The following is a 23734-nucleotide window of genomic DNA, read 5'->3' on the forward strand; positions in this document are numbered from 1 at the left end:
TAGGACAGTCCATCTCAGATCTTCGCAAGTGTGGCCTGTGTCAACAAAATGTGCGCAGAGTTTGGTTGTCTTTTTCTTCAGTCGCACATTGCTCCGATGTTCACCGATCCGGATTTTAATCCTTCTGCATGTCATGCCCACGTATTGTTTTTTGCAGGGGCATGTCACTAGGTATATTACGTGGGTAGAATTACAGTTTGTATGTTGTTTTTGGGACCAAACAAAATCGTTCGTTAGTTGTAATGTTTTTGTTATTTTTGTGTATTTACACACGCCGCAGGTGCCACATGGATAGTGACCAATGACTGGGGTCATGGTTGCATCTCTGATTGTGGATATTGTTGGTCTTATTATCGGGCGTGTATGAACAAGTGTATCCCGAAGATTCTTGGTCCTTCTGTTGGCGAACCTTGGTTTGGGCCAATTTAGGCTCCCTGATGTAATGATCTGCCAGTTTTTTCTTATTAGTTTTTGTACTTCGTAAGAGGCTGGGCAGAAAGTGGTGACACAGGTGACTAAATCCTTGATCGGTTCTTTGTGATGGATTTGGAGGAGACAGTCTCTTGGTTGATTGGACGCTCTCTTTTTGCATTTTGAAATTACCCGAGGAGTGTAGTCTCTAGCTTGCAATTTTCTGCAGAGGATCGTCGCTTGATTCTTATAGTCAGTCTTCTTACTGCAATTACGTTTGTGTCGTAAGAACTGACTATAAGGAAGATTGTCTCTCAGTGGTCGAGGGTGGTAGCTGGAATATGACAGGAGACTATTCTTGGCTGTGGGCTTTGTGTACGTTTTGGTCTCCAGTTTACCATTTTCGCAGAAAATGGTCAGATCTAGAAAGTCAATGCTTTGATTGCTGGCAGTGCAAGTAAATTTCAGCCATTGATCTTGGGTGTTTAGCCAATCCAGAAATGTCGTAAGGTTCTTACTGGTGTCCCAAATTAAAAGGACATCGTCGATATAACGCTTCCAGTATAAAATACTGGAAACGAATGGGTTGTCATCATGTAAGACAAATTTCTGTTCAAATTGGCTGACATACAGCCCTGCTACCGAGGGAGCAAAGGCACTCCCCATGGAAGTACCATGGCACTGTAGGTAAAGCTGATCATTGAATTTAAAATAGTTCTCTTTTAGTGCCATGCGACAGCATTCAAGGATAAAGTGACGAGGAGTTTGATGTAACCATTCTTCTTGGAAAAGTAGGTCCTCTAGCATTTGTAACGTATCGTCTTGGGGCAGGCTGGTGTACAATGACTCAACGTCAAGGCCTACTAGGACCATGGTGTTGGGGTCGAAGGTACGGTCAGCTATTTGTATTAGGAGGTCTCGAGTGTCTTTGAGGTATGTACTGGTTTTTTGGACAAGCGGTTTTAAATATTCGTCCGCGAATTTGGAAAGAGGTTCCAAAAGGGACCCTATACCCGACACTATCGGGCGACCTGGTGGTGGGAATTTGTTTTTGTGGGTCTTCGGTAGCGAATAGAAGTAGGGGACTTTAGGTGCTCTAGGAGTCATAAAGTCTGCTTCTTTTTTTGAAATCCATCCCTGTACCTCTGCTTCATGTATCATGATGGCGATGGTATTAGTGAGACCCTCAGTGGGATCTGAGTCTAATTGCTTGTAAAACTTGTCATCCGATAGTAATAATAAGCATTGCTGATTGTACCCTTCTTTGGTCAGGATTACGACCCCTCCGCCCTTATCAGCTGGTTTTATGACAATATTGTCATTGTCTCTGAGTTCCGCCAGTGCTTTTCGTTCCATGTTATTTAGATTCTGGAATGGTTTTTTCTTATCCAAGTTGTCAATACCTTTCAGAAGCGCCTGTTCGAAGGTAAGTATTTCAACTGGAACTGTGTTACTTGCTGGTAAGAATTTGGATTTTCTTCTTAAGTTCGTGTCTCCATCTTTGATTTGAGATGTTCCATCAAAGAAAGCTTTGAGTTTCAAAGTCCTACAGAATTCAGACAATTCGCATTTAAGTTTGAAAGAGTCTACAGGCGGAGTCGGCACAAAACCGAGGCCTCTGTTGAGGACTTGTGATTGTTCAGCCGTTAGAAGAATATCACTAAGGTTTACTATGAGTGAATTTTATTGTTCGAATCCGTCTGGGCTGATGACATGCTGCGTGTCTGTACGTTTGTGGGATAATCCTGCCATGTCAGGTTTTTCTTTTTGCCTCTTGTCTGATTTTGGCCTCTTCCTAAAAAAGGCTGTTGTGGTTGATGCGGAGTATTAGGATTAGTCATCAGTTGGTTACTCATTTGGGGTTGTTGTTGTTCCATTCCTTGCTGGTAAGGATTCATCCAGCCACCAAATGGAGACATAAATGGCTGAAAGAAGGGCATGGGATTGCCTTGAAAAAAAGGTGGTCTTTGCCATCTGTTTGATCTGTTGTTTCGGTTTCCTCGTCTTGGGCCCCGAAATCTGGAGTTGTGGTATCCTCTCCTTGACGTTGGATGTTCAGGGTTGCCCTCAGAACCTTCGGAAGACCCTCCTGTTGATTCATCATCAGAAATGTTTTCTGTTATGCTGTAATCTTCTTTTGAGTAAGGGTGCATCTTCTCTTGGCTAAATTTTTTGAGATCCTTAGCCAGTTTTTGAAGTTTGTTCTGCATCAGATACTCTTGTGTTTCATCCATTTCCTTGGAAATTTAATCAAGTCGTTTCTTGTAGATCTGCGGATTGATGTTTCTTTTTAACTCATTTTCACATGTTTGTATCTCTACAAGTAGAGCATCTGATAATCTTTTGGCCGTTTTAACTATAAGTACCAAATAATCCAACGTGCACTTCCAGGATATGGATGACCAGTCTCTCCGAAAGGCAAGGTCGTGCAGGAAAATCCTAGTGTCTACCTTTTTAGAATAAAGTTTTGGTCTGGTACGACACTGTGTTTTAAATACCCCTCGTAACCACGCTCGTTTCATTTTGCTTAGCTGCTGTCCTAATATTCCTGGACACTTCTACTCTTACCAGAGGTTGCCTCTGGTGAGGCAGGCATACAACACGTCCTTTGACAGCCCAATGACTATGCCATAACGCAAAAGAAGGGGCGGATAAAAAGATACACCGCAACGTTACATTCTAAGCGTTTATGAGGGTTGTCAAACAATAACCAATGGTTATGGTAGATACCAGTGTCCGTTCCAATTTGATTACCTTAAGCTGTAGCTTATTCAGTCACTGTTGGGATGAAAGTCAAAAGGGAAACATTTGAACAGGCGCAAATCAGTTATGGAAACAATGAAATATATTTAGGATTCTTTTCACATGGCGATAAAAATGTGGCACATGCCAAGAATAGATTTTTCAATTTTGTGGTAGGCTGGGATGGAATAATTTAGTAAAGAATAAAGGGGTGAAGTACTAAGAGTGTGTTTGGTTTGCAATGCATTGAAAACCTTGTAAATGCTGCATTAACTGAAGCAAACGCATAATGTACAGACATGAATTGAACCATACTGCACTTAGGTCATGAGTGGCGAAATGCCATGGGCAGGGAGGGGAGGTGATGAATGATGATGCGTGGGATACATATCTGCCTGCTTAACAAATACAGTGAGTCAAGGGTGCAGACTAAAAACTAAAATACCTCCACTTTGAACCATAGCTGTGATAATCATAAAACCAAGTAAGCGAAGTAGGTGAGCAGCATGCCCCTCTCCAGAAGAGCTCTGTTGCCTATTCACCAAAGCAAATATTTATTCAGCCTTTCATTCTTCCATATTCACCCATACCCACCATGTTTTGGGCTTTACTTTATCTCATCCAGCCTTTCACCAAAATTTCCAATCCATTCATTCAGTGTCCACCCTTTCTTGCAACCATCCTTTCACCCATCCATCCTTTTACCCAATACCCACCCACACATCCTTTCACTCATATACCATTTCACCCATCCTTTCTTTTAACCTTCGGTTTCCTGTTTCCATCAGGCCTTCATTTTTAGCGTTCATTATATGAGCTTTTGCGGAGTTGCAGATACAAGAGACCATAAGAGCTCAACCACCACTGAAGCTGCTAAAGCCTTGGGTTCACAAACACGAGTCGCAACAACGCCCTTGTAGCTAGCAAGTTGTAGCGGGTTGCGTAGAAAAGGGCAAGATACGTGTTTTCGTGATCACTGGGTTTATTTTAGAAAACAGGAAGTCAGTATAGGTCTTTCGAAAGGGGGTCCTTCGGGGTGACCGACTCCGTTCTCGTCGACTTCTTCTACTGGCGCTTTCTTCCTTTCTCTGGTTGCGTCCGGGACTTCTCCGGGGGTTGGGCTCGTCCGGTTCCGTGGTGCTGTCTGGTAGCCTCGAGCCGTATAGGAGAAAGGCAAGAGAGGATATATGTCAGTCCTTGCGGGTTTCTTATACAAACGTGCAAGAGGAGTGAGTGAGGGATTTCCACTCGTGCACGGGCTATCACGTCGTGTGAGGGGGGTCTGTGAGGGTAACAGGGGGTACCGGGGATAAACAGGGGTATGAGGTCACGTCACAGACCCACCCTTTCTCCCAACCCAGCCCGCTATACGGCTCCGTACCTCGGTGAGCCACACACCTCCTGGCGTGCGGCTGGGCGGCTCGTGTTGCCGATGGCCTCCTGGCTCCCGCGTCGCCAACAGGTCTTCCCTCGTCCTCTTCTCCTCCGTAGATGGTGTTCCGGGTCTTCGTCGCTCTTCTGCCACTCCGTCCTCTGCTTCCTCCGCCAACTCCTCACTCTACTCTGCTCCGCTCTCTCCTCCCACGCCTCCGGTGAACAAGCACACCTGTTTGCTTTCTCCTGTGGTTCTTGAGGACGGTGTAGGCTCCGCCAAGTCACCTAGAGCCTGCCAGTTAAAGGGACCGCCGTAGTCTTCTTCTTCTTCTTGATGATACCGCTGTCCCTTGGTGTGCATCCAGCTGTCATGCTGTGAAGACAAGAGGGGGGGGGGTCATGGCATGAATCCCCAGAACGGGGTACGGAGTCACTGGTTTATTGGGGAGCCAGTATCCCCCCATTACACAAGTATAATAGTAATTGTCAATAAGTAAGCAATGTGACTTACTACCGCCAGTTCCTGATGCTGCTTCTTCCCCTCCAACCCTCTGTTCTCCTGCAGCGGAACTTGAGCCGTCACTCGTGGACTGGAGGGGCAGAGCTGTAGTCTATGATGAGGACTCTGAGTCATTGAAGCGCAATGAAGGGGTGGGATAATGGTCAATGACATATGGTGTTGGTTGGCAAACACAAGGGGACCTCATACTTTCCAGCTATGCTGCACTATTATGGAAACTGCTGGTATACTGTATAAATGAATTACATAGTACAACATTGGGGTGTGTGGGGTTGTTAACTGTAAGAGCATGAGTATGAAAAAGGAAGTCTTCTCAACAAACATGCGTAGAGAATATTATGTATAATACTAGCTTACTTGGGCCTGCAATCTTCACAGAAGACAGTGGAGTACCAAACATTATTTCCTACTGTTACAGTACCACAAGATATGTAGGGGAGAGGGAAATATTACTAACAAAGCAGAAAAAAATTACCGACTAGTGTGGCAAGTAGAAAGTTAGCTACCAAAAAGCCGGATGGAATATGACAAAAAATTTAAAGCAGGGATAACAAGAATTAAAAAAAAATTGGATAGGGGAGTTGGAACAAAAACGAGGCAGTATAAAAAATAAAAAAACAGGAAAAAATTAAAAGTAGTATAAAACAGTTTGCGGAGGTAAACATTACGGAAATAATAATAATAGGAGTTCCTGAGACTTTCAGAGCCCTCTGCAGAGGCACTGGTGGTCGGCAACTCCACACCAGTTCCTCCCAGATTCGCCTCTGTACTGCCACTCTCCTTGCCCTTGGGTGCTGATGTAAGAAATTAAGAAGATTAAAAAAAAATAGATTAGTGGTTCAGTTAATTTCCACAAAATTATGACTGGCAAACGCAGCAGCGTTCTTTTCTAAATCAGATTGTCTATAGTACGAGTATTGATACTATCGACTATCGTTGAGTTGGCCCTAGTAATCCTTTTCTCTCTATTCAAAATGTCCTTAACAAAAACTACATTTGGAACTACTGCATTGCAATGAATGATTTTTGATTCTATTCTCGTTTCTCAACTCCCTTGATGGTCCAACTCAGTCTCCCTTTTTTTGCAGTGCATAGATGCATACTACACATCCTTGTAAGATTACTTGGGACTGTATGAGCTACATCAATAACTCACTGATATCACTAATTCACTATGGTGGCAGGAGGACATAGGCGTCTGTAATGGCTTCTTATATAATAGCAGTCAAAGCGAGCGCTAATGAGTATGATTAGGTAATGCTGAGCACCTGCACCTGCCTCGCTCAAACTGGATCACATAATATCCTAATGGAAACTAAACGTAACTTACCTCTGAGTGTGTGCAGCTTGCTATTCAGAAAAACAAATGTTAGCACTGTAGAACACAAACAAAAAAAATAATAATAAGTCACTGAGCACAGTAATGTTGACACCTAGCAGGCTGAGCAGGTCCTGCTCCGGTCCAGAATATATGCCCAATGGTGCGTCACTTACTGCTGGGTGTGTTTGACCTGGGTGAAGCAGTGCACACACTTGTGTTCCCTCCCCCAATGCAGCTGACGCTCCTGCAGGGGGTACCCACTCCACAGCCTGCCACCTGCTGCCAGCGTAGAGGGGAGGTGGTGCTGCATGAAAAAAATGCGCGCTGCCACCGCCACCTCCCAAAATATTGCGGAGGGCTGCACCCTTTTGCGGCACCACCGTCCACAAGTTAGGCGGCTGCTGCTGGCTGTTCGGGGGGGCCTGAGGCTCCCCTGGTGGCCCTGCTCTGCCATGGTGCTGGATGGAGGAGAAAAAGAAAAGAAACAGGAAAAAAAGGAAGGAAGGAAGAAATACGGAAGTAAATGGAAAAGTACAAAAAGTCGCGAAAAAACGCGAAAACATTTAAAAAAAACTAAAATACACAGACACAAAAACACACAAATACAATAAATAAAAATGAGGGGTAGATAGGTTGGATGGGGGGAACTGAAACTTTTAGTAAGGATTTGGAAAAACAGGCCCGGAACAATGAACAGAACAGAAAACAAAATGGCCGTGCCCATGCGAACCGCGTGGTGCCGTTCACGTGCAATTTCTGGCGTGAAAACATGCTTTGCACTGTGTACAACATAGAAACGTAACAAGAACAGGTATGCCGAGTAGCTCCGTTCCCTCGCGGAACTCGGCATAGCCCAGCAGAGTTTTTTTTTACCACTTCACTGAGTTTTGCCCAGGGCTAATGATAAGGAAAGTGGTTTTGAGTATCAGTTTTATAGTTAAAGGAATGCAATTCGTTTACTAGTTTTACAACAGGCGCTTTGCATACCATAGTTTGAGGTGGATCTATGCAAGATTTTCATGATGAACATAGATTCCTTTTACATTTAATTATTCAAAATGCCACTCTTTTATGCAATCATTGTTTACAATGAATACCTGAAATGGATCTGCCTCTCATTATCAATGTGGGAGAAGGAGTGGCCCACCAATTTTGGTATAAGAGTGCAGCCTCAACTTTTTTTCCCTTGTCTCGCCAAAAGGCTGAAGGGGTATAGATCTCCAGACTCTCTGAATTGCAGGGGGAAATAAAGGAACAAACGACACATAGCAGGTGAGCATATTTTTTATGGGTTTAGTGCGCTGGTGAATAATACTCTGCCAATGAGGGCAGAAGCCTCTGGGACTTCAAAATAAGCTCTACTCTGTCAGAACCAGGCATGCAACGCCCATTGGGCTCATAAGGCTTCAGCCCCCCCATTGTGTTTGTCATCCCGGGCTGAGGAAGCTTCCTGGGCACACACACAGCCTCACCCGGGTACTTCACATGTCTTTAAAAGTCCATTTGTTTGTTAATGAGGCTTTGTTGTTTTTTCACCGCTTCTTAGAGCCCCTGAATCTCCACTCTGCCTATTGCTAAAAGAATTAGCCCCCCCCCCGAAATCTTTTATTAGCCCCCCACCCCGAAACTTGCAACTAGTTGCACCTCTGGTTAGAACCCAATAACAAAAGCAAGCAGGAGCTGAAGCTCATAATGTAGAGCCTCAGAGGGCTACATACAGCGCAGCCAGCCATTGGAAGGTATTATTTAGTAAAAATATAGAAAGTTGGTGCTCTTTGTGCCTTTGTGAGTGTATGCCTGTATGTGTGTTTGTGAGTACATGCATTTGTCTTTGTGTGTGCATCTGCACACGAGTTTGAGTGAATGTATACTGTGCCTACTCATGGTAAAATATTGGCCCATGAATATGGTGGTTCTATGTGCTTGATTGTGGGCATCCAAGGAATGATGATGCCTGTCTATGATTTTATGTTGGCCTTGGCATAATGGTGATAATTCTTAGAATATTGTGAGCATTCACTGCATGAGGGTGCCTGCCCAAGGTAAAATTCCGACATTTGCCTAAAGGTGATACTTACTTGTTTTCATGGCATAATGGTGTACATTGCCCACCCTTGGTATAATGCTGGCACTTGCACAATAGAGGTAATTATTAACATTTCGGACCTGATTATAATGTCGAACTGTCGAACTGACTGCCAGCGACAGGTTCTTGGTGGCGATAGGTCCGACGTCTTGGGCCGTGGTCCAACTGCCGCATTATGATGCGGTTGGTCAGACAGTGTCGGTCGGATGGACTAACCGACGCTTCTGACGGGCTCAAGGAATCCGTTGCTGTTGGTCGGTTTGTTTTCCCTTTAATAGGGATTATGATGGCCCAATCCAACTGCCTTTTCATGGCGGTACAAACTCCATGAAAAGTAGTCAGAACTTTAGGGACCATAGCTAGCAGGGCCTCCATCCCCCATGGCTCTCTGCTATGGGCCCAGGGGGAATACTGCCCAGACATCCATACCCCGTGTGCCAGGCATCAAATGGTGTCTGGCACACAGGCCATAGATGTTTGTAAACATCCCTTTTTCCATTGCGGCTTGTGTAGGAACCCTTTTTGGGCCGCAGCGCAATCCGCAATGGAAAAAGTTTTGATTCCGATTGCCTACATGGCGGTCTCATGATAATTTGGTGAGTGGGGCATCTGGCTACTTGTCAGTCGGTCCCAATCCCGCTACGATGTCAGTCGGATGCTGTATAACCAACATCATAATGAGGCCCTAAGTTTTCACCATGTCAGTATGGTGAACAATGTCAGTCCAGTCATTTTATGAAATATTCCTAGCATATTGTGGGCGTCCATGTCATGGTGATGTTCCAACATTCTTGTACTTCACGCTTCAGAAGAGATCTGTCCCTTGTACATGATACTTGATTTGACTGTACATTGGAGCGGGAATATGGGGATCCAAGGATGCTATAGCTCTCCAAATTATTGAAAACAACTTTTTTCGATATCTCCTGTCCCTTCCGAAAAGTATATCAACCTACAACTGCCACATGGAACTAGGAATGGAATATTTGACAGACCTGATTAAAATCCAGCCAATTCTGCTCTGGAGGAGAATCTGGGTGACGCCAGAATTGGGCCTAAATCGAGAAGTAATTAATGACGTCATGGCCCTGGACAATGTAAAAAGTATCAAATGGCTGGAGTACGTGAGGAAAGTTCTCATGGACATTGAAAGGCCAGAATGGTACTACAAACCTGAACTAATTGGGAAAACCCCCAAGAAAGCTTTAAGAAACTTATGTATGGAGCACGTCAACATCCTAAGGCTTGGGAGTGAAGTCAGTAAAAGATCTGTGCTCGAACATCAGCCGTTACTAATTACGTATAAAATACAACAATACTTAACCATCGTGACTTTGGGGTTTGAACGTTTCGTCCTGACTAGATTCAGGTTCAACATTTTTCACCACTTGGTTTCATATCCGGATAAAAATGACTGGAATAGAATTTTGGCTCCCTGTCCATGTGACAATGTATCCGTCCAGTCCACCTTCCATCTTGTATTACTATGCAAATTGTATAAGAAAGAGCGTGCTAGATGGTTGAAACAATATTTGAGAGGTGGGGAATGGGGGCAATGTAGGCCAGCTTATTTGAATCTGCAACAACTAGGAAACCCTCTGTGTATTAGGACTATGTCGATGTTCTTAAAAAGTGTGTTGAAACAACGGAACTCACTATGCACTAATGACTAACCGATCGATCACCTCAATTGATTTAATAGTTTTTTTAATTATTTATTATGTGTATTTGTAATGTGATACTTTTTGTATGAAATGCTTTTATGATTTTTAAAAAAGGTGAAAATCGAATAAAGCTCTAAAAAAAAAAATTGAAAAAATTGAAAATTGACTGTACACTAATGCACACGTTGCCCTCCTGGTCTATGGCCTTTTCAGCATGCAAATACTCCAGCTAATGGCTTACATTGAAATATCGAGCAGAAAGGTTAAAAATAAGGAAGGCAGAATATACATGGTGACAGAGGAGCAGCATGCACTTTTAAAGCTCAACTCAGATTCTAAGAAACCTCCTTCATATGGCAACATCCATCTTTATTACATCTCACCTAGCATTGTCTGCAAATGTCTCCTGTGAAAATGCTTGACAAGGGAATCTCTTCTGAGACCCTTTCTTGTATGCTGTGGTCGGTGGAAGCAAAATGTAAATACCAAGTGAACAGACATGAGGATGAAGAGGGCTGACCCGATTTCCCTCTATGTATGTATGTATGTATGTATGTATAAATGTATATAATTATAGATTTATGACTGAGAATGATGCTGTAGCTAAAGCTGTCTCTGGGCCAGACCTAAAAATACAGACTATGGAATCTGTTCCTAAACCCACTCAGATTCACATTTCAATTTGAAATATTCTCCAGTGCCCAATCATGGGATATCAATCCAAAGGCAGATGTTTGCGATACAAATACCATTACCATAATATAACAATATATTTGGACACTTTTCTCGTCCTTCTTTTCTCCTCTCTCACTTCCTGGCAGTATTTTTTACTTGTTTTACTTTGTTTCTTTAAATCGTTCATTGTGTCATTATTTCTTTGTTAAACGAGCCTTCCCTCTGCAACATTTGTTATCATCACATCTCCAGACCCACCTTCTTGGTAACAGTGAATATGCCTTTTGATTCCATACTGAACATCTTCAAATCTCAGAACACACTCACTCAGCCTGTGGAAACGTTACTAACTATTATGCTTAATTTTACCATGAATCGTATTGTATACATATAATGTTAATTAACATGTACGTGCAGAAAGGAACCTTGGCCTCATCTGCCAAGGAACCTTGCCTCATCTGTTAATGCAAAGCATTGTTGGATGAAAAGCCAGAACCGTCTGGAGGGGTCATATAATACACATAAGGCACAAGACAGCAATAAAAAAATGTAGCCACATTTTTTTTATTATTTCAAACAAGCACACCAAACAAGCACAGGTAGTGGCCAAATTGGGCTAGACAACATTTTACATTTTTAGGTCTTGTCCCGGAAAGGATTAGCACTCTACAATACCTCATGTTACCAAATACAAGTACGAAGTGCTACAAAAAGAGTGGATTTAAAGTCAGCACAATTTATAGATTTTTTGTGATTTGTGATTAATTGGATGGGATGTCAATCTGGTCTATGGTATTTTGAGGATGGTTGCTTTACCCCATTTGCATTCCCATAGTTGATGGTACTCAATAATTCCTTTTTTAGTCTGCACAAGTCAGAGTCAGTGTGTATTCTTTTGCATTTTGTCTTTACTGGCATGGTAGATTTTTAATTTCTGTTTATGTCTTTTGTTTAGGAAGAATATTCTGTTTGTCCTTTTGACAGGCTATGACTATTTATTAATTTCTATTGAAAGTACATTTGTTTTACTTTGTTGGTATAATCCATTGCTGGATTTACAGTTTTTCTGTTCGTATGTAAAGATGGCACAACTTGTTGCTTTCTTGCAGCTCTACCAAGGCATTAGGACATTTTGCTGTGTATTCCTTTCACATTCCACTTACAATGCAAATATCCTATTCTGATTCCTTTTCATAAAACGCTTTGGGCACAGCTTAACTCTCAAATCAATGAAATCATATTCCCACCTTCCATACCATTGTAGCCCAAGAGGTTGCTTTTTTATGGTATTTTCTTTCTCCAACAGGTGGGAGTAACACACATAATGTCTCCCAACCATTACCAACCACTTTCCCTTAACAAAAGTTCAACCTGTTAGCATTGCCAACAAGCTCTTCAGTATGAGTAGCTACAGATAATCCATCCTCTGCTATATGGTAGTAGCCTGGCAGAGCAGATCACAGAGATGACTCTGACTGCAACGATTGTCATGCTCCATACATACTTACCTATATACACATGTAATGTATAAACATTTTTCAATGTCAGTGTTGCATTTGTGATAACGTAATAAAGAAATGGAACACACAATGGAAAAAAATCCATTAGCTTCACAAATCCTTGTTCTATGGATGCATTTAAATACTGATCAGTAAAGAGGAGGAGAAGGTCAATATTGGCTTCTTTCAAATACAGATATTCAAAGTGCTACTTTGTCAAACATTAACCTTATGAGGAACTGTGACTTATTACTGTAGAGGATCAATGCCAACCAACACCTGTGACATTACCTACAACATAGACAAAGGTCCCTGTACTGGGTACACAGCTAGATAATCTGAAAACAGTTACCAATATTGTTGCTCGGCTCACAGCTCTGTGATATTTTCTCTTCTGAATCTTGCAGAGGTACCTTACCCAAACAGGACCAGTTTTCGAAAGTTGTCTATGTTGCAGTCCATCCTTTACTGGTTGTTGAAGTAAAAACTGAGCCAACTCCTGGTAGCCTTAGGTTCTGGCCTAACCTTTTTGATTATTGAGGTGGCCAAAACTTCAGTGTTAAGGTTATGAGTGAAAGATGCAAAGGGTTATTCCCAGCGATGTAACAAGTTGTGGAGCCGGGTTGGACTGGAACGGAGGAGTGTTACATGCTCTCCCTGTACCCCACCCTACAGGGGGCGGCGGCCAGGGAATGACTGTACATGCACCCTTCAGGTCCAGTGAACCTGCATCCAGGGAATCCGAGTATAGGAAGAGCAGGCAAGTTATATTTGAGAGGATCAGTCTCCCACCAAAGGATACCGCTCCACTCAGTTTGTAATTGGGGCCTTATAGATTGCAGTACAGCATCTCAGTACGCTGTTTAAATGTTCATTTACAAACTAAGCTAAGCACATGTAACTCGTTAATGATTACAGATAGCTCCAATTTACAACAGTCTCAGAACACCCCTCATAATACAGCACATTCTTGTCAAAACATATTTGGTGATTGTTTCTTAATGCACCATCTTCATCGATGCGCACATAATAAAGACATTTAAGTACCTGAAGGCTCGTATAGTGGTTAGACCTTCCATCGTCTCTGAAAAATGAGAAAGCAGGGGGAGCTGGGTGCTGTCATCCAACTGTTGCAAATCCCTATATTATAAAGAAATCACAAAATGGTTATTTTTCTAGTTATTATCGAAGAATCGAAAAGTACTTTAAATGTTGCACACGTTCATCATGGTGACGAAGGAAGCATGCAGGGTAACGTCACTGGCATGTCATGCATCAAAGCACAGGCGACTGTGTTGCAGGCGTGAGAGCCTCAAAGTCTGTCATTACACGAAAACCACAACTTACCACGAGTCTTCCGCCTGGGACACATACTGTTTTAACACAAGGATAAAACACCGCTAACAATTGTTCCTGACTTCTTGTCTCGAACAGACTTCAATTATGGTACAAAACTGATTCAAGAACTGATTCAGGAAATACTTTAAATTGGCTCATGTTATAATTTGACCTGTGCACCTTAAGCAGTAGGACAGTGACTGATAAACACACATTGTGGTGAGTGTTAACTGAATTTCCAAAGTTGTACTATTCACCCCTAGCTCCTGAAATTGTAGAATGTGTATATTCACAAGGTTCACCAGTCTATGCCATCTAATTCAGGACACTTGTCAAGGCATATCACCTGCTTACACTATAAGTATTCGCAAAATACAAATCTACGACTGTAATCTAGAGTGTTTGTGTGTGTGTGTGGGCATGCACGCGCCAATGTGTGTCCAGAGTAGACTTGAAACGGGCCCTGCTTTATATTCAGCCGGCATGGTCTTGCTTTGAGCACACATTGCCCCAGAATTAGAAAAAGCTCCATAAACTTGAAATTCAGTGTTAGACCTGGCACCATTGGCGTGGGTCTCCCTTTCATTTTTGCTGTTACCTCATGTATTTTTGCTTGTGTTAGATGCTTTTGGCACTGTGCCACTGCTGTCCAGTGACACAGTGCAAGGGCTCTCCATTGTAAATTGATGTATTACTCAGTGGTTCCATGTTTAGCTATTTGGTTTACTTGTCAGACCCTAGTCTAGAGCACTGAGTGTGCCCAGGGCTTGTAAATCCAAATGCTGCTGGTTGGCTTGCAGCACTGGTTGTGCCACCCACAGAAGCAGCCTGGTAAAATGTCCCTAAACCTTCCCTTTTCTTCATATCAATCACCCCTATGGTAGGCCCATGGGCCGGGTGCATTGTAAGTATAATGTAGGACAAGCCCTGGTGTGTGTGGCATGTCCTAATAGTGAATTACAGCCATTTTCGTTTTTCACTATTGCAAGGCTACCTGTTCTCCATAGGCCAGAATGGGCTGCTAGAAATATTACAGTTTATAATCCTAACTGACTCAAAGAACATGGTAGAAATTCGAGTTTAGTATGCCTGGACTCAGAATGATAAAATGCATCTTTTAGTGAAGTTGGTTTTAACATTCTGTGTTTGAAAATACCACTTTTAGAAAGTAGGTATTTTCTTGCCTAACCTTTCAAGCCTGCCTCTGCTAGGTTGTTTATTCCTTGTCTGGAGTTTGTGACAGGGCTGGGGGATTCCAAGAGACAGGGTTAGTCAGCCCAGTGGTGAATAGGGAGATCTGCATCTAGATGGGAGGGAGGAGTTGCACCTGAACCTTGAATAGGGTTGTGCCTTCCTTCGACAATGCTGGTTCCACCTCCTGGGGTGCGGCTGATGTCTCTGCCCTGCACACTGAAAGAAGAGAAGGAGTCCTGTCAACAAATTGCTCCAGGACTGTACTTGCCTTCCACAGTGCTGGCTCCACCTCCTGTGGGACGTCGGATGTTTCTGCCCTGCACTGTGAAAGGAAAGGAGAAGTCTTGTAAACAGAGAGCTTCAGAACTGGTATGGACTGGGCAAAGGCCTCTCTCCCCTCAGAGAAGAAAGGATTTTGGGGTATAAATATCAGGACCCTGATCCCAAGAAATTAGATCACTTTGGACTACAAGAAGAAACCTTTACTGAGGAGAGGACCCTGAAGAAACTGAGGACAGACTATTCCCAAGCTGAAGCGCTGCTTGGGGGATTGGCCTGCAGTGGTTGCCTTACTGCCAAAGGAAGGAGAAAGGAACTTTGTGTACTTTGCTTTCAATCAATCAATCAATCAATCAAAGCATTTATATAGCGCACTACTCACCCGGAGAATCTCAAGACGCTGGGGGCGGGGGGGGTCCGCTACTGTTCGAACAGCCAGGTCTTGAGCTGCTTCCTGAAGGCGAGGTGGTCTTGGGTCAGGTGGAGGTGGGTCGGAAGGGAGTTCCAGGTCTTGGCGGCCAGGTAGGAGAAGGACCTTCCTCCTGTGGTGGCTCTTCGGATGCGGGGGACGGCGGCGAGGGCGTGGCTGGTCGATCGAAGCTGGCGTTTGGGAGTGTAGAAGTTGAGGCGGCTGTTGAGGTATCCTGGGCCTTGGTTGTGTAGGGCTTTGTGTGCGTGGGTGAGGAGCCGGAAGGTGATTCTCTTGTTGACCGGGAGCCAGTGCAGGTCTCTCAGGTGTCCGGAGATGTGGCTTCGGCGGGGGATGTCCAGGATGAGTCGTGCTGAGGTGTTCTGGATCCGCTGGAGTATCTTCTGGAGTTTGGCGGTGGTTCCGGCGTAGAGGGAGTTGCCGTAGTCCAGACGGCTGGTGACAAGGGCCTGGGTGACCGTCTTCCTGGTCTCGGTCGGGATCCATCGGAAGATCTTACGAAGCATGCGCAGGATGTTGAAGCAAGACGAGGAGACGGCGTTGACTTGTCTGGTCATGGAGAGGGAGGAGTCCAGGATGAAGCCCAGGTTGCGTGCGTGGTCTGTTGGTTTGGGTGCGCTGCCCAGGGCGGGGGGCCACCAGGAGTCGTCCCAGGCGGAGGGTGAGGATCCCAGGATGAGGACTTCCGTCTTGTCCGAGTTCAGTTTCAGGCGGCTGTTCGACATCCATTTGGCTACGTCTGTCATCCCTTCGTGCAGGTTGGCTCTGGCGGTGGCGGGGTCGTTGGTGAGGGAGAGGATCAGCTGGGTGTCGTCGGCGTAGGAGATGATGTTGAGGTTGTGCTGGCGTGCGATGGCTGCGAGGGGGATCATGTATACGTTGAAGAGTGTTGGGCTGAGCGAGGATCCTTGAGGAACGCCGCAGATGACTTCGGTGGCCTCCGATCTGAACGGGGGGAGGCGGACTCTCTGTGTCCTTCCGGCGAGGAAGGAGATGATCCACTCAAGTGCCTTCTCCTTGCTGAGGCACTGTACTAGGGTACGGTGGCAGACAGTGTCGAAGGCCGCGGAGAGGTCCAGGAGGATGAGGGCCGCTGTTTCTCCGTTGTCGAGCAGGGCTCGGATGTCATCAATAGCTGCGATCAGGGCGGTCTCGGTGCTGTGGTTGGCCCGGAAGCCAGACTGCGAGAGGTCGAGGGAACCGTTCGTCTCGAGGAAGGCGGCCAGTTGCTTGTAGACGGTCTTCTCGATGACTTTTGCCGGAAACGGGAGTAGCGAGATGGGGCGGTAATTCTTGAGGTCGGTGGGGTCGGCTGATGGCTTCTTTAGTAGAGCGCTGAGTTCGGCGTGCTTCCAGCTCTCTGGGAAGGTGGCGGTGTCAAAGGAGGTGTTGATGATGTCCCGCAGGTGGGGTGCGATGACAGCGTCGGCTTTGTTGAAGACGTGGTGAGGGCAGGGGTCTGTCGGAGATCCGGAGTGGATGGCTTTCAACTTGTGAAGGATCTCCAAGGGCTTGGAAAAGAGCTTGCCTCCTGCTGAAGTCTCAGGGACAACAAACTTCAACTCCCAGCTCCCCAGAGTTCTGGTGGAAGTGCCTGCTGCTGTTTTTGGCCTTCTGAGGAACTGTGTGTTGCAAGGAGCTGGAAGCGTGACGCAATGAGATGAAAGCGTGTCGATGTTGCTGCTGCTGCCATCGCACTTCTAAACAAGGGTGTCGCCGCTCAAGTTGTCGCACTGCACTGCATCGAGAGAAGCGTGCCGCAACGAAGAGGAAGCGTGTCACTGTCGCTGCTGCTACCGTCGTAGTTCTGAACAAGGGTGTTGCCACTGTAGTTGTCGCACTGCAACGCATCAAGAGAAGAGTCTCGCAACAAGGTCGGAGCGTGTCGCCGTCGCTGTGCCTGCCGTCACACTTCTGAGCAAGGGTGTCGCTGCTGGAACTCTGGAACTGTACTGCATCAAAGAAAAGCACCCCGCATCTCCAAGAAGCGCGTCGCCATCTGAGCTGCTGCTGTCGCATCGTGGATGTCGCCGCTGTAGTTGTCGCATTGTGCGGAAGCTTCACTCATCATTGGAGAAGAGTGTCGCAGATGGAGCTGTTGCCGTCGCATCGCTGAACAAGGGTGTCACCGCTGCAGTCCACGCATCGACCCGAGAACTTCTCGCATCCCCGGAGAAGCGTGCTGCATCTGGAAGATCTTTACGTCTTTATTTCCTTGTACTTGAACTTTGCCACATTTCCCTCGCTGCAACATCGCGTGTTGTGGAAGCGCAACGCATCGTAAGGTACATTGACGCATAGTGTTGCATCTTAAGAAGTGAACTTAACTAAGCTAAATCTACCATCTTAAAGTACAGTATTGTGTATTTTTGTCATTTATGGTCTTGTGGTAACTCTATATAAAGTATACTTATTTTTGATAGAAAACCTAGTCTGGTGTCCATCTGTAGTGTTGTCACTGGGTTACTGTATGTGGTCACAAATGCTTTACACACTGCCTCTGAGATAAGCCTGTCTGCTCGTGCCAAGCTACCAAGGGGTCGAGCAGGGGTTATTTTAGGAGTGTAATCCCCTTATCCTAACTAGAGGCAAGGGTCCCTATTTGTCACAAGTACCTACCTGTGCAACTAGAGACCCCCAAATCTAACATTCAGCATGTGCCAATGTCTGCCAGCGAGCAGAGGACTCTGCATTCTGCATGGCTCTCATGTGCTTGTCTACTACTGAGGCATGTAGGGTTCAAGGCACCGTAATGAAGGCTGCCAAGGAACCAGGAGCATCAGAGGAAGGATGCTTAAGGGCAAAGCAAATGTGAAAGAGGTGGAGTTAAAGCGAAGGGGATGGGCAAGTGCAAAGGACGAGTCAGGATTGAGTACTCATGAGAACGTCTCACATTCACATTTTTGTTGTAGGGCATGCCCCTTAAAGTACTTAGAAATATGCATTTAGATGGAAACAATAAATAAAGCAAGAATATTTTCTAATAATGACTATGAAACTCACAATAAAAACTTTCAATAAAACCAATTCACCTTACACTGCGCTGCACGCACTGCTAACTAGTACCAAGTGCAGAAGCATGATCCCCAAACTATACTTAGCGTTACAGACAGATAGACAAAGGACCCCAGATGAAGTGCTGGAGTACTGGAATAAATACTTTGATCGGCCGATGAATTTGTTGGCTGGGAATTCTGCTGCACACAGATGAGTATGCTCACAACCACTTGCACCATGCGCATCATACATTGTAAGTACCTGCACTAAATGTACTCCACACCTGTTGAGTTATGAAAATATAGCCTGAGGAGGTATGCAAACTGGGTGCTATGTGGGGGATTTCCTACATCTGGCCTAGCTGTGTACTTCTGTCAGGAGATTCTTGACACAACTCACAGGGGCTCTAGCAGACTTGGTGTTGTCTACAGTAGACTGTAGCCCTGGGATGTGCTGACTGGGTCTGGTCAAGCGTTTGCAGCCAGCTAATCACGTTTGTGCCAGTGGCCTTACTGTTGACAAAGTGGAGAGTTTCTCTGCTAGGGGTAAACGAGCAGTACCCACCAGGCAACAATGGCTCTAGGATATGGCCTACTTCAGGGACCAATTAGAACTTTTCATGGAAAAACTATCATGGCCTTTGAGGCCTAAAGACATTTGGGCTCCCCTCACTGCAAACCTGTTGCCAGCCCCGGAGGAGTCTCAGAAGGTGGTGTGTCATTGGTGATGGAATTACCTGGTATGAGGTTCAGATGTCTGACATGTAACAATGGTATTGCATAGTTGATCTGGTCTGTTCAAGTATATGTGTTATTGGTGAGAGCAATGTTGTTGTATTTTTCCTTGTTTCTTGAAAAAGGCAAGTTAAAAAAAGAAAGAAAGAAATGAAAAAAGAAAACTATGATAAAAATGTGTCAAACACAATTACGTATCTAATGGCCGTATTTCGAGTTTGGAAGAATGCGGAACACTCACCAGAATGCAGCGAATGTCCATTCTTTTCAGAATGCATGGATGCTCTCTACACACACAATAGGGCATATGGGACATATGCTGCTTTTTGGTAAAAGTACCACGTCCACAATACTCTATATAAGACCCTACGTACCTGAAAGTACTGTAACTGCATGGCTGATATTGCTGAATTAAATAGCCTATTAATAACTGATGATAATTCACAGGTTTTGTCTCTGTCTAGTGAAGCAAGGGAAGAGACTTCCGGAGTTTTGCGAAAATATGACTCAAAACAAATTTAGTAAAGTGTGGCATCTAGAGGTTCAATGTTAATCTTAAACCTTTCACAAGTGACAACCAGGGTCGAACTGAGACTAAAATAAAGGTCTGAGTGGCAAAATAAAATAAACCCCCATTAGCGGACCAGATAGCTAAAAAAGTGGCCCACATTTGCAAATCAGGTCAGTTGTGAACTTGTAAAGACACGTGGTATGGATATTTTGCAAGATATTGGAGATTGCATGCATTTGTTGCAAACTATGCTTGTAGTCAGAAATCAACAAAAAAAAAACCATCTGCCTTTCGAACAGGCCCGCAAGCTGCTAAAGAAACACAGCGCACACACTGATCTGTCAGAGAAGCCCATCAGGCACTGCATGATTGCCCTATAAGCAAATCTGGCCCTGGTGGCAGCTCCATGTCAGTAGTTTGATTTATTCCCTGGCATTATTAATGAGTCTGGCATCATTTGACTAAAGAACAAGGTGAAGGAAATTAACTGAGGCGTACAACCCTTTCAAACAGTCCCTTATTGGTTTTCGTAAGACTGTCAAAATCACATTGCCATTCTCCATTCTAGGCCTCACCAGCATCTGTATCAAACTGCAAAAAATGTTGCCTAACAATATGTACTGTTGAAAATTACTGGTTGAGAGGGGAGGTGAAACCCTACTCAACCAGCAACCATAGTTCATGTCAGCGTGAAGTCACAAGCAAACCCCAAATTAACCTGTACCTAACCCTCTGATAGCTTGGCACAAATGCAGTCAGGCTTAATGAAATGTGTAAATGTAAATGTACAGGAATTTATATAGCGCAAATCACCAAGCGGTTTCTAAGCGATTGCTTAGGGAACCCGTCCTGGTATTCCCCTGTGAGATGACCCCGGCAGGGTATCCGCAAGGTGAAAGCCAGGCATCCCGCCGCGAGGGGCCATTGTGGAGATTAAGCAAGCTATTGCCCAGAGTCGCAGAGTGTGAACCGAGTAGGCACCGGAGCGAGAATTGTCGAGTCCATGGACATTTTTTTTTTTTAGGGCTCAAGGCCGAGCCAGGAATTGAACCCTGGTCCCGGGCTGACCTCTGCTTCCAGGTCTGCCTCCTCTAACCAGTGAGCCACACTTCTCCGTAAAGTATTGATGTTGCAGTTCAAACAGTGATAAAGTGAGAACAACATTAAAAAAATCTCACACCAATTTAAACAATAGGCTAAAATTAAAAAAAATTATTTGAGACAAAAATTACAAAAATCCAATTAGTAGAACTGAAGATAGTTCTAAGTATAGAAAGTGCCTACACGCACAAGACAAACTGTGGTTATCTGGTTGGGCCGCACCTGGACAAAGTCCCAAGTTCAGGCCAACTGTGAAGGAGCATGGGCCAGATACAGGGATCAAGTTAGGTCAGCTGAACAAAGGTAGTTGTTAATTCTTTAGTGGTTAAAAGACTCGTGATTCAGGTTCAGTTGTTGTTAAGGAGTCGTGGTTCAGGCACTTCGTTGTGAATGAGTCGTTGTAAAGGTCGTTTCCAAATATTCACAGAGTCCTAAAAGTCAGCCAAAAACAGAAGAATAAAGGCAAAATGTTTGAAGATGACTGCAGAAAGGGCCAAGTCCAACCTGTACTTGAAAGAGGTTGAAAATATTTTGTTGGACGCATGTGGATAATTGCAGAGAAAACCTGAGTTCAATCTGGAGGGTAATGTAGGAGGACATGAGCTGATATTTCGTTCTGCGGGGGTGAACAGATATAACTTAAGATGTGTTTGTGTGATGTTGGTGGGGTTTGATAAGCAAGTTATTTTGCCACAATGTGGAATAGATGTGCAATGCCAGGGACATGCAGTTAAGACAGTATCAAATGAGAAGATTGGGGCCTTGTTGCGCTCTTGAGGGTGAGGTAAGTAAGGTCTGATGCCTCTGAGAAGGATGGTTGTGTGAGGTATGGAATGTGCAGCACAGAGTTTGACTTGGACAGAAAAATATGGTTGGTGCCATGTTGTGCGCTGACCTTGTGCAGAGTTGATTTTAGTGCACATTTTTCAAATCTCCATATAATGCTGATACCTTGTCTTTGAATACATTGCATTATTGCTCTTTTTATGAAATCTCCAACTGTAGTGCCGATGCTTCTTGATGTCATGAAACACTTGGCTTATTGAAAATAATTTTAAAGTAGCACACACAAAATGCTGCCTTCCCCCAATATCTTCTATTCCAGCACAGTGTCCATACCTTTTGATTTTAGCTGAGTCGCAGTGATGGTAGCATTAGAGCAATTTAACTGACTCAAAGTGGCAATTCCAACAGCGCAATAGTTCTTTTATTGTTTATTTTCCAGCATATCCCAACAAAATAGAACAACAAGACACCTGACATTTCACCCATATTCTTGGGCTTCATGGACAGACACACTTACTGTTCGGAAAACTGTACTGATAAAGAAGACACAATTACCGAAGTTTGTAATGAGCACATTCAAGCTTGTAGAAAGGATGCATTCCCGAAATCTAAAATTAAACTGTGCTCATTGTTGATATCTTAAAGGTAAAAAATACTGTTAATATCTTATAGGTAATCAAGCAGGTCTTGAAGGTGGGGCTAACCAGCAGGGATTGCTAGTGTCAGTCCAACAAGAATCTATGACAATTTCTAAACATCAAATATCGACCTACATAAATATTGAGTCCTAAATCTCGTGTTAAAAATATTTTTGCCCTATACTTATAATGGTAAGTACAATTATATTGAGAAAAAAATACAGTTTAACACTAATATCGAATAAATATATACAACAATATTGTTTTTAAACATATATATATATATATATATATATATATATATATATTCACTGAAAAAAACATAGGTTTATCTAATCTGGAGATTAGATAGACCAAAGAATGTGGGAGGAGGCATAGCTTGCATTCACCGCGCAGAGATTGAGGTCTGCCAATTCCAATCTGACCCCCTAGAATCCTGCGAATACCTTGGTATTAAGGTGAGAACACCAAATAATCAAAACTGCAACTTGCATGCATTCTACCACCCACCAGGAGAGAACGCAAAGTTCACTGAGCAACTGATGGAGATCATAACGACCAACTCTAATTCGGAGGTCAATAACATATTCCTGGGCGACTTTAACCTCCACTGGGATGACGGCAATGACAAACTGGTCAACTCGCTCAAAGACTTCCTCAGTGAGCTAAAACTTATACAATCTTGCAACCAACCCACTCACTCACATGGAGCGACCTTAGACTGGATTATTGCAAGAAAGGATGAGGCATCAATCCTCGCTATAGACCCATGTGATTGGTCGGACCATCATACCATAACATTCGCGTTACCTACAATGAAAAAGGGCAGGACCGTGCAACCACGCAATCTCAAGAAACTGATCAGAGACACAAAAGAGGCGAATATCGAACTACTGGTCGAAAGGTGTGAGACAGACCTGAAGCCACCCAACAATAAGCAGAATGTTAATGAGCTGACGGACCACTACCTAACCTCAATTGGCAATATCGTTAATGATACCATGCCCCAAAAACTGAAAAAAGTCTCAGAGAAACCAAAAAACCCTTGGTTCAATGAGTCATTGAATGAGGATAGGCGCAAACTGAGAATGGCCGAAAGGAAATGGAGACAGCATCCCTCCTCCCCCGAACTGAAAGCCCTCAGAAAAACAAGAAAAGAATATAACAAAAGGATAATCAACTCCAAAAAAGAATTTATCAGATCTGAATTGGACAGTGCCTTAAATAGACCACGAAAGCTCTTCGAGATTTTAAAACAACAGTCGAATAAACTGGCCAAAACGGTTCAAGAGAAGACAAAAACACCCATAAGCTGCGAGGAATTCTCTGCACACTTCACGGAAAAATCCAAAGTGCTAGAAGTTGAACTCACACATGCAGCAACTAACATTATGACCCTTCCTCCACCTAAAAATGAGGCCAATGTCTCAGCAG

General features: G+C 44.1%; 1 protein-coding gene across 3 annotated transcripts in view; it reads right to left on the minus strand.

The window, feature by feature from the left end:
* ABCC8 (ATP binding cassette subfamily C member 8) overlaps nt 1-23734 on the minus strand; it is a 1340683-nt gene that overhangs the window by 198532 nt on the left and 1118417 nt on the right. For all 3 annotated transcript variants that reach the window (XM_078681060.1, XM_078681061.1, XM_078681059.1), the window contains one exon: nt 13340-13432. In XM_078681060.1, the coding sequence (XP_078537186.1) occupies nt 13340-13432 (93 nt within the window). The remainder of the gene's footprint in view (nt 1-13339; nt 13433-23734) is intronic.

Source organism: Lissotriton helveticus, chromosome 3_1 (genome assembly GCF_964261635.1).
Source record: "Lissotriton helveticus chromosome 3_1, aLisHel1.1, whole genome shotgun sequence".
Lineage (NCBI taxonomy): Eukaryota > Metazoa > Chordata > Amphibia > Caudata > Salamandridae > Lissotriton > Lissotriton helveticus.